This window comes from Hemicordylus capensis, chromosome 6 (assembly GCF_027244095.1).
Source record: "Hemicordylus capensis ecotype Gifberg chromosome 6, rHemCap1.1.pri, whole genome shotgun sequence".
Classification (NCBI taxonomy): domain Eukaryota; kingdom Metazoa; phylum Chordata; class Lepidosauria; order Squamata; family Cordylidae; genus Hemicordylus; species Hemicordylus capensis.
The window spans coordinates 73816346-73828522 of record NC_069662.1 but is presented as its reverse complement, the minus strand read 5'-3'; the positions used below and the strand labels follow the sequence as shown (position 1 = coordinate 73828522).

The 12177-nt window shown below is 44.6% G+C and overlaps 1 protein-coding gene across 1 annotated transcript in view; it reads right to left on the bottom strand.

Moving 5' to 3' along the window:
* Positions 1-462, bottom strand: part of TGFBR1 (transforming growth factor beta receptor 1) — a 40337-nt gene extending 39875 nt beyond the window's left edge. The window contains exon 1 of the mRNA XM_053259438.1: positions 133-462. Within this exon, the coding sequence (XP_053115413.1) occupies positions 133-277 (145 nt within the window). The 5' untranslated portion in view covers positions 278-462. The remainder of the gene's footprint in view (positions 1-132) is intronic.
* Positions 463-12177: the final 11715 nt, after the last annotated feature.

Genomic DNA, 12177 nt, shown 5'->3' with positions numbered 1-12177 from the left:
CTGCCCCCACCCCGGCGCTTTCTCCCCTGGGCGGTCCCAGCAGCAGCGCCATGTTGCTGAAGGGGGACTGAGAAGACGGAGGGACTCGGCTCCTTCCTGACTGGCCCGTTATAAACATCGTCGGGAACTCACCCGTAGTAGCTTTAGGGAGGAGAAGGGCAAGAAGCAGCCCGGCCACCGCCGCCACCGTCACCGCCGATGTCGGAGTCGCCCAACAGAGGAGAGTCGCGCAGGGGCGCCGCCGCCGACTCTGAGGGGAGGCCGCGAGCGCCGCCATTGTCCCGTCCAGGTCCCGCCGCCTCAGCCCGTCTCGCTCCCCTCACAGTTCCACAGAGACAAACAGAAGCCTCTCGCGCCGCGTCCTGGGCCCGCCCACTTCTTGCGCACCCTCAACTGCCGCGGCCTCATCCACCAGATAACATGAATTGTAAGTCTGGCTCCAGTCAATCTGCGAAGCCAAGGTCTTCTCCTGATTGGCCAAGGCTACCTCTCGACCCCGCCCACACCGCTCCTTCCCCCCCCCCCCGTCTGTAGCCGCAGCTTCAGAGACATTCCGAACAACAAGCAGAAGCGCACTGAGGACGCAAGAGAGAAAGAGAGAGGGGGTTCGTAGTGTCTACAAGTGGGTCGGCATACGGCCAAAAGCGGCGGGGCGGGGGGGAGGAGGCGGAGGCGGAGGCAGGGCAAGACGTTAGTCATTAAAAGGGACGGATTTGCAACGCCCCACTTCAACTTCTCCTCCACTCAGCCAGATTCACTCATCGCACAGGATTAGGTGGGAAGAGGGTGCGCCATAAAACTTCCACAAAATCCACATTCCAGTACCTATACTGAGTAATAAGCAGTATCCCGCAATCCTCCTGGCATCAGGAGTGGGCCAACTAAGGCACAAGCTGAGGGTCCAAATAGAATGAAATGTGGGTTCTGATCTTCAGACATGCCGTGGCTCACCATATCATGTTGAAGCCGTCCCACGCCGTGTGTGCTTTTGGTCTCACTGAGTGGCTCGGAAGTTGACGGTCTGAGATGTTTTTCACAGTGCAGTTTATTTCGCGTTGAGGACATTTTGTGGCTTGTTCTGTCATTCTCCTCTAATGAAACACATACTTTTGGTCAGTTTTGATTCCTCGGAAGTTTCCCTTCTAGACTTTCTTTCGGGAGTATCACTTATTGTCCAGAACTATATTGTGGATTCTATGCACATTTTGTGACTTTCTGCATCACAAGTCAATAGGAGGAAGACTTGTGGTTTTGGCTGCTTTGCATAGAGGTTAGCATTCCAGGCTTTTGCCCGGAATAGGTACTGGAAAGTAGGTTTTGTGGAAGTTTTGTGGGTTCCTTCATTTCCACCCAATCCAGTGTGACATGTGAATCTAGCTGTGTTTCATGCCTTAGAACTGCATTGATGTGGTACAATATATTTCTGAAATTAAGAGATTATTTATTAAATGCCACTTTGGAACTGCTCAAGGCTATTCTGGGCCATTCCTAGGTGTGGTGGAATTGATTTTAAAAATCTAATATTGGACAGATTTCAGTTCTAAACCATTGTTCTCAAGTGTTTCCAACATTTTCCATGGTTTTCTTGCATTCACTTTAATCTTTAAGGGGTTATTGCAGCCTGTTCTGTTCCATTTCTTTTTTGGCTGGGAATGGGTTAATAACATTTATTCTTATTCTTATTTTATTATATCGTTTTGTCTTTAACACATCCCACTTTTTTGACAAAGAAGTTATTTACAAACTGGTTGTTCTGGGCCACTTGGGCCCATTCTGGACTGTTCCTGGTTGTGAGGGGGTTGATAAAAGCTATACTGGTCCTGGAAATATTTCAAATGTTATATTTCTAAACATAGACCTTTAATATTTCTAAAATGTTAGAACTATTTCTAACAAATCTAACATGGAACATTTCTAATGTGGAAACAGGGGCGTAACAAGGCTGGAGTGGGCCCAGAGACAAAATTTTAAAATGGGCCCCTCGCTGACACACACACACACACACTTCACAATATATAGTCATGTGACTTGCCTCTGGGGGGCCCCTCGAGGCATGGGGGCCCCCAGGCAGCCGCCTCCCCTTGCCTAATAGTAGTTACGCCCCTGTGTGGAAATATTTCTAAAATGTTGTTCTCAAGTGTTCTCAACACAATCTGCTGTTTCACAGAACCAGTTTGATTTTAAAGAGGTCATTCCGGCCTGTTCTGTTCTGATTTTAATCCCATAATACACCTTGCGTCGTAGGAGCCTTTCACAGACAGAGCTTGGCTATCTTCTTTAGATCTGCACACAACCGTACAGATTAGGGGAGGCATCAATCCCCTTCCCTTGCCTTTTCTTCATATACTTCTTGGAAAAGCTTCCCCTGGACGCAAGCGCACATAGTTTGAATTTGACTAACAACCCATTGACCATGTGGTGGAGTCAGAACTGGAGAGAAGTATCACACAGATGAGAGTATGTACTAAACAAAAGGGAGGTGGAGTAGTGATATATTAGCAGTTCCTACTACTATCCTGTTCTGTGGGCACTATCATGTGATTCCTTTTAAAAACAGTTTTAAAAAGAGGATAAAAAGTATTTTTTCACTAAAAGACTGGGGGGAAACATGTTTCTAAAATGGTGTCAAGCAAAAGGGCAGTGCAGTTTTGAAATTTGACCTAAAACATATTTTCATTTAAACATGCAGATATTTTTATGTTTAATTATTAAAATTAATAAAATAAAAATATTATAAAATATTTTTAAAGGTGCTTAGTACACATGGATTAAAAAATACACTGCACTGATAAAATGGTATGGGAATGGAACTGTAGCTCAGTGGTAGAGCATCTACTTTGGATGCAGAAGGCTCCAGCTTCAATCTCCGGCAGCTCCAGGTATGTATGGGAAAGACACCTGCTTTGGCATCCTCTACCAGTCAGTGTAGACAAGACTGAGCTAGATGGACCAATGGTCTGAATTGGCATGAGACAACTTCCTATGTTCCTATGTACTAATGGGAGAATTAATAGTAAAGGTGCACCAAAGTGTAGCAGTAAGCTCACCTGCCCACTACGCCATTGCATACAATTCATCAAATCCACACCTCTTTAAACAGACTACAGAGTAGCACTAAGGGGACCTATATTTGTGGAAAGTAAACTACTGTTCCAGTCTTTAAAAAATAAATAAATCAGATGTCCTGCTTCCTGAAAAAGAGATGCATGAAGTACAGACAGGGAAGCAGAATGATGATTTGATGACAATAGATACCCTGTAAAATGTGAATAAAGTGTGGTAGGTCCAGAGTAAACACCTTTTAAGCACCCTAAGACTACCTATCAGCAGAAGCACTCTTACTCCTGGACTTTGGGGCCAAAGTCCGGGTTCTCCACAGCCCCTGGGGCCCCCAAGATCCTCTTTAGTCTGTCCTGGGTGGTGTGGTCACCTGGCCAAGCATGATGATGCTTAATTTGTAGGGAAGGGGGGCCTCCAAAGGCCTTTAGGTCCAGGCTCCAAAATTACCTAGGTGCACCTCTGCTTATCAGCATCATATTTCACCACAAATGGCTAGTGGTGGGCAGAACTTCTGGGTTCCACTCTAGAAAGTTTTTTCAAGTGAATCCACAATCTGCTGAAATTTTGGGGAGTGGCAGTGTTCCTCCCTGCCACTCCTGCCCCCGTCATTGGCTGGAAATAGCGGAAGTACCTGCCCCGCATGCGCTTGCTGCCACATGCACACCCCCACACATTGCGTGCGCACATCACGCACGTGGCATGCGCACGCAATGTGTGACGTGCACAGAGGATGCGCAGGCGGCACGCTCATGCACAGTGGGTACTTCCGCTATTTCCAGCCAATGATGGGGGCAGGGGCGGCAGGGAGGAATGCTGCCACCCCCAAAGCTTTATAGAAAAACAGAGTGCTGGAGGGGGGAAAGTGGCGGGAGGGGTAAGTACAACCCCCCTGCCCTTAAAGCGAGCCCCACTGGACTGGGCCACGTCCAAACTGGTTCAGAGGCCTCCAGACCGATTCGGGCACATCCCTGTTTGAATATCCTTTGCTCCGTTTGCCAATGTTGAAAGGGGCTAAATTTTCATGTACGTGGGACAGGGCCTTCTCTGTTGTTGCCCCCAGGTTCTGGAATGCTATCCCAGTGAATGTCTGCTCTTTGAAATCTGTGGCTGCTTAAAAACAAACAAACAAACAAACAAACAAACAAACAAACAGCTAAAGACCTTTTTATTTATTCAGGCTTTTACCCTTTAGGGTCTCTCAGCTTTTCTGTTTCTGTTGGTTTTTTTATGGTTGTTATTTGATGTTTTATTGTGTTTACTATTTAACTGATTTTAAGGGTTTTTTAAAATTATTAATTAATTGATTGATTGATTAATTAATTTGATTTATATACTGCCCTTCCAGAAATGGTTCAGGGCAGTTTATACAGAGAATGAATGAATGAATAAGAAAGATGGATCCCTGTCCCCAAAGGGCTCACAATCTAAAAAGAAACATAAGGTAGACACCAGCAACAGTCACTAGAGGTACTGTGCTGGGGGTGGATTGGGCCAATTACTCTTCCCCTGCGCAATAAAGAGAATCACCACATTAAAAGGTGCCTCTTTGCCAAATTAGCAGGGGTTTTAAAGTGTGGTTTTTATGGAATTTTAACTTTTGTAAACATCTTGAGATATTTTATGAAAAATGGTATAAAAACTGAACAATCAATCAGATGTAATTTTTTCAAATAGGCTTTAAAAAAGTATTTCTTTTTAATTATAAGTCAGTGCAAAATGGCTGAAGATATGTAGTGTCAGTTCCATTAAATGTCAGTGGCTGAGATCCAAAAAGTTGCCTTGGGTGTGCTGAAGCACTTGTATGTGCTCAGGGAGTTTTTCAGACTTTTCACCCTGAACAGCTGGCCATCATATCAAGTCAGAGATAGCACATCAAAGATCTGTTATTCAAACAATTTGGTTATTACAAGATTTCATCGTCACAAATTGATTAAAGCAACCATTGAATAAAACAGCACTGAAAGTAAAAACAAGTAAACCGGTAAGGTACATATGATCTGCAATGTCTTTTTATGTTTAGGACACATCTTAGTACCTCTGTACACTGTTACAATGTACAGCATTTAAAATAAATTTGGTTTTCAGTTCCTATGCAGTTATAGCAAATCTTGAACTCTGAAAGCAACATATTTCTCTCAGCTGGACAGAAGACAGATTATTGTAACAGTGCAATTTGAGACATGTATATACTACTCTGAAGTAAGTCCCACTATGCTAAATGGGACTTACTCCCTGATGAGTGTACAGAAGAGTGTAGCTTCAGTCATCAGAACTGGCCAAAGCATCCAACGGTGGTTCAGTGAATTCTCTCCTGGGTTCAGTGTAGATATCACAATAAAGCATTTAATCATGGATGTTTGTTTATTTATTTATCTGTCTATCTATCATATTTCTATACCGCCTGATATGTACATCATATTATTCTCAGTTGAAGGTGCTCCATTGATATAATCCCTCAAGATATTACATAGGTGCAAAGAGGCCTTACACAAGAGCAAACAGATTCTAAGAAAATTTAGAACAAAATCTTCTAAATTGTAAGACAAGCTCTGTTTTAATGAAACAAAGATATGGGGAAAATAAAAACAAATTATCTCCACATTTTGATTACAGGAGAGTTCTTTTAATTTAGCTTTGATTTTTTTTTTTGTCTGATCCAAGATTAAGTTGTGAGGGTTTATAATAAATAAATAAATAAATAATCTTGTTAGCCGCCATAACATAATAAATTGTTCTCTGGGTGGCTCACAACAGAGGAGTAAACAGAGGATACAATAAAAACACATAACACATTAAATCATAACAGACAAAAAAGAAGAAAAGAAAATACAAAATACAAAACAGCTTGAAAACTCCTTTCAAAATTAGTTAAAAATCAGATCAAGTTAGAAAACAAAAATTTAAAAGGCCTGGGTAAACAAAAAGGTCTTTACCTGGTGTTTAAAAGAACAAAGTGGTGAAGCCAGGCGAACCTCACTGGGGAGGCCATTTCATAAATGGGGTGCAACCACAGAAAAGGCCCTCTCCCTGGTAGCCGCCACCCTCACCTCTTTTGGCAAGGGCACCTGGAAGAGGGCCTCCAAAGATCTTAAGGTTTGGGTAGGGACATATGGGGCAAGGCGCTCTCTTGGGTAACCCGGTCCCAAGCCATTTAGGGCATTAAAGGTTAAAACAAGCACTTTGAATTCAGCTCAGATACTGACTGGGAGCCAGTGCAGCTGATGGCCAGTGCAGCTGGCACAATATGATCAAAACGTCCAGTCCCAGTTAATAATCTTGCAGCCTTATTTTGTACCAGCTGCAGTTTCCAGGCTGTTTTCAAAGGCAGCCCCATGTACAACGCATTGCAGTAATCTAAGTGAGATTACTAAGTGAGGTTACCAGAGCGTGAGTAACTGTGGCCAAGCTATCTCTGTCCAGGTAAGGTCGCAGTTGGCATATCAGCCAGTAGGGATGTGCACGGAACTGCTCACCAGCGGCTCGAAGGCGGTGGTGGTGCTGCTTAAAAAGAGGTAGAGGGTGCACTTATCCCTCCCGTGCTTTCCCCCCGCCAGTGTACATTTTTGTCAAAGCCAATCGGGGCGTTAGCATACCTCCCTGCCACCCCGTTGCCTCCGTTTTTGGGATATAACCAGAAGTATCTGATGCACCTGTGTTTGCCAGCGCGCACATGCACACATCACGCCTGTATGCACATCAGGTGTGGACGTGCGTCGGCCATGCTGTGCGTGCATCTGCTCTGGCACATGCAGGCGCATCAGATACTTCCGGTTATATCTAGACAATGGGGGCAACGGGGCAGCAGGGAGGTATGCTGCCTCCCTGATGGGCTTTAACAAAAACAGACGTCAGTGGGGGGAAAGTGGGGGGAGGGGTAAGTGCACCCTCCCCTGCCCTTAAAGTTAGACACCCCCTGCAATCAAACCAGCAGAACCGCCGGTCCTTCGAACCGGTTCGGAGGCCCATAAAGGGTCTCTGAACTGGTTCCGTGCACATCCCTGGATAAAAGGTACTCTAAGCCACAGAGGTCACTAGAACCTCTAGTGACCATGCTGGATTGATGAGGACCCCCAGACTGTGAACCTAGTCCTTCAGGGGGAATGCAGCCCCATCTAGAGCAGGCTGAACATCGTTCACCCAGGCAGAGGAACCACTGACCAACAGTACTTCTGTCTTGTCTGGACTGAGTCTCAGCTTATTCATCCTTTCCAGTCCATTACTGCATCTAGGCACTGATCCAGGACAGTCACCACTTCACCTGCGTCTGATGAAAAGGAGAGATACAACTGAGTGCTGTCTGTATATTAATGGTACTTCAAGCCAAATCTCCTGATGATCTCTCCCAGCAGTTTCAAGTAGATGTTAAACAGCACAGGGGAAAGAATGGAACCTTGCAGAACCCCATAGCATAACTGCCAAGGGATTGAGCAGTAGTTCCCCAGCACCACCTTTTGGGAACAGGCTTTGCAGTAGGAGTGGAACCACCTCCAAACAGTGCCTCCCACACCCAACTCAGCCAGGCTATCCAAAAGGATTCCATGGTCAATAGTATCAAAAGCCACTGAGAGATCCAAGAGTATTAGCCAGGCTGCATGGTCACTCCCCCTGTCTCTCTCCCTGCATAGGTCATCCTGCAGGGTGACCAAAGCAGGTTTATGTTAAATGTAACCATGGCCAGTTCACAGTATGATAACCAATTGTTTATGAACAAAATTTTAATTTTTCTCCTTGAAATTGAGTTCTCATCCATTTTTAGGAGCTTATAGTAGTATGTAAATTACAGCAGGGAAATCTGAAACTTCATTGGCATAAATCCTACTTCCATCCTATAAGAGTTGCTGGTGAATCATGTTCTTTTCTTTTCTTTTCTTATTAATTAAATAAATATATATTTTTAAAAGAGTTGCTCATGTACTAGTAAACTGAATAAGAATATTTAAATTTTATTGCGTATAATTTCCAGCTATTCAGCCTCTCTTGATCAACCAAACCTCAACCTCATATGATAATTGAGGGAAAAGATCTCCAAACTGGGAGAGTGAGTAACCAAATAGCAAATGCAGGTGTAAAGTAATGAATTTGGGGGCAAAAAAACCCCAACTTCACATATACACTGATAGGTTCTGAGCTGTCATTGACTGAGCAGGAGAGAGTTCTTGGGGTCATGGTGGACAGCTCATTGAAAGTGTCGACTCAGTGTGCGGCAGCTGTGAAAAGGGCTAATTCCATACGAAGGATAATTAGGAAGGGTTTTGAAAATAAGAATGCTAATAATATTACTATGCCCTTATACAAATATATGGTGTGGCCACACAGGCCCGTCCTTAGGGCAGGGCGACCGGGACAATTGCTCTGGGCCCTGCACTTGGATGGGCCCCACGGTGGCACACACACTGAGTAACGACGAGCAGCCTGCTTCTTCGCTTGCTCGGCTTTGCAGCCTCGCCCACGCCCACCTCAGCTTCCAGCGTGGCAGCTGCCATGTGTACTGTGCTGCCTGCTGCTACCTTGTTGGCAAGCTGGCTGGGGGGCAGCGGCACGGCAGCGGCAGCACACACCACCAGTGGGTGGCCGAGCAAGCAGTGAGAAGCAGCCTGTCTGCCTCTCTGCTCACTCAGCTTGGCAGCCTTGCGTGCACCTGCCTTGGCTCCCAGCATGGCCGCCAACATGTCTGCTGTGCTCCTGCTGCCTTGTTGGCGGGGGGGGGGGGGCAGCAGTGGCTGAGTGAGCAGTGAGCAGTCTGCCAGCCCCTTCGCTCTCTCGGCAGCCCCGAGCCCACCTCTGCTCTTGCGGCACGGCAGCCGCCATGGCCCATGTGTGCTTGGGGGTGTGTGGCTCCAAGTGGTGTGTCTCAATGATGTCACTGCGCGCTTGGCTCACCCTGGCTGACTGCCCAGCCCCAAGCAACTAGCCAGCCCACCTGTGTTTGCCATCATGTCTGTCTGTCTGTTTTGTTTTGGGGTGTGGGCAGGACTGCTTTCCTGCCTGCTGCTGGCCCAGCTGATCCAAAATGTTTCTGCTAGTGTGTATCTGCATAAGGAGACTTGTACGTCTTTACATTCATGCACATTCAGTTGCTTAAATGTTGGATCTTTTAGAGACAGAGGGGTAAGTGGGGAAAGAAACATGTGGGATGGGAATATGTTAAATTGCGTGTTGGAATTTATTTTTTATTTAAGAGAAATGCTTCTGCTAATGCATATTTGCAAATTGCAAAAATATACTTGTTTTTATATTCTTATCTTACATTCTTGTGAGTTCAGTTGCTGTCTGTGCCCTCAAGAATCTTCTTTCACAATGGGTTTTTAAAAAACTTGCAAAGGGAGGGAACTAGCCAAAGCACCGTCTGTACAAAATGTGTTTTTTAGTCTCTTTGGGTGCTCAACCTTCTCCCCTCTTGAAGATTGTTTTTAGCATTCTGCTGAAAACATTTGAAAAGCCCAAATGGTTTTTGAGGCATGCTGAGGGAGTTCAAATATATCACATTGGGAGAAGAGCTGAATTCCATGCTCTGCACTACAAATGTGATTCATTTTATTGAATAGTGGCCATACATGGCAAATGTGAATCTGAGAGAAATCTAGTTTCTTTCAGGCATGATGTGGTTTTGGAGTTACTGATCTGATTATTGAATGGTTCTCAAACATCTGTTGAGAACAATAACAGTTAAAATCTGGTAGTTATATTTATATGGTAGTGGGTTTTTTTTAACATGTTGAGGATTTCTTCTAAAAAATATTGTACAAACAATATGATGTTTAAATCTTTCCCGCAGCATGTTTGGGTGTAAAGCTGTAAACAGTAGTACATTCAACTAATTTCAATGGCAGGATTGTTCATGCAAATTTTGGTATCTGTAGGTCATTAGAAAGTTAAGTATGACTTTATTTTGCACAAATAACTCAAAATATAATAGATTATTTGACTATAACCATACACTCAGTGGCCAACATCGAACTTTGAGTTAAGTGTGCCTAGATGCATTGTAAGCAATCCAATTATGTATTGGATCATGTGCATGTGTATGTGTGTGTGTTTTACATATGATGTATATTAGATCAAATTGTTAGTGGGGGGGCACACATGCTGATTCACCCCTGGCCCTGCACCCCCTAGGGATGGCCCTGTGGCCATATTAGGAATACTGTGTACAACTCTAGTCACTTTGGTCACCAGAAGGACATTGTAGATTGAAGAAGGTGCAGAAGAGGGCAACCAAGATGACCAGGGGCCTGGAGCACCTTCCTTATGAGACAAGGCTACAGCATCTGGGGCTTTTTAGTTTGTGGGAAAAGGTGCCTATGTGGAGACATGATATCGGTGTATAAAAGTATGCACGGAGTAGAGAAAGTGGACAGAGAGAGGGCTTTTCCTCCCTCTCTCACAATCACTGTTCCCTCTAACAGGGATTCCCAGATGTTGTTCCCTACAACTCCCAGTTTCCTTCCACAAGGATTGCATCTCTGGAGTAAATCTATTCTACAATCTTACAAATTGGGCTCACTTCTAACTTTAAGAGCAATGTGTAGGAATATACCATACACAAACACAGAGAACAGCATGCCCCATGGAAGCAAACACAGCACCATATGCAGCACACTGCACACAAATGCATGCACCAGCAAGCCACACTTACCATGTTTGCTTGGAACTATCCATGTGTGCATCTTCAGTGTGGCTCAGGACACCAGCATATATCTTGCTGCTCTGTCTTGGTATTTTAGTTTGTATGGGTTGTTTTACTATGATTTTATGGCTTTTACTGTTGTATTTTAACCTTGTCAACTGCCATGGCATAAATGGCCATATAGAAATTTAACTATAAATAAAATAAATGTATCTTATTGTTGGTTCCCCAGATTCCAATAAATACGAATATTTGGAGCGAAATCCTAGACAGCTTGATTCAATGAATGCATTCTAGTAGCTGCGTACAGGATTGCAGCCTGAGCATCTAGATAGCACTTTAGATTGTACATGTGTTCAAGTGTCTGTACACACGCACAGAGGTGCACCTAAGTAATTTTGGGGCCTGGACCTAAAGGCCTTTGGAAGCCCCCCCTGCAAATTAAGCACCAACATGCTCTGCCAGGTGACCACACCACCCAGGAAAGACTACAGAGAATGGGGGGGGCAGGGGCTGTGGAGGCCCTGGACTTCGGCCCCAAAGTCCAGAAGTAAGAGCACCTTTGCACACATACATTTTTTGTGTGAATGCATTCATTTCAAAGGTCCCTCAAATGCACGGTTCAGATAGTACTGTTGTGCATGCATTCAACATAGTATGAATAACTGTACCTCTGTACAGATCTGTACGTGCATACACTGTACACACATTGTATGTGTGTTGAACATAATGCATTAATAGGACTATAACCCTGGAAGTTTCTGTTATTCCCATTTTGCAGATATGAGGCTGAAAAGTAGTTGCTTGCTTAAAAGACCTCCCAGTAAGTTCATACAAAGGGTGATTTGAATGAAGGACTTCTCAGTTTGCCACTCACACTCACAGGTGCTATGCTACACCATTTCTCCATCAGCTCAGAAATGAAGCTGCTTCACCAAATTTCTTTGAGGTCCACAGAAAATGCAGAACATCCCATGCTAATCTGTCTTCCTAATGATGTGTGACATGATCCTAAGCATATTTACTCAGACCTGCTGAGTTCAAAAGCTCACAGACAGCACATTGTTAGGTGGGTATTAGCACTGCCGCTAATGCTATTGTGTGGGTTGTGCAGATGGGCGTAACTACTATTAGGCAAGGGGAGGCGGCTGCCTGGGGGCCCCCACGCCTCGAGGGCCCCCCCAGAGGCAAGTCACAGGTGAAGTGAGTGTGTGTGTATCAGCGAGGGGCCCATTTTAAAATTTTGTCTCTGGGCCCACTTCAGCCTCGTTACGCCCCTGTGTGCAGAGCTGATGAAAAATTGGGCAAATGCAATTGCGTGACTGTATGGCCATGATGTCCAATGGTCCTACAGTCATGCAACTGCTTTCCTGAAATTTTTTGCCAGTTGTGCAAGAGCACTCTTGTGCAACTGCTTCAACAATGGTTATTTATTTATTTATTTATTTATTTATTTATTTATTTAACATATTTTTATACCACCCAAAACC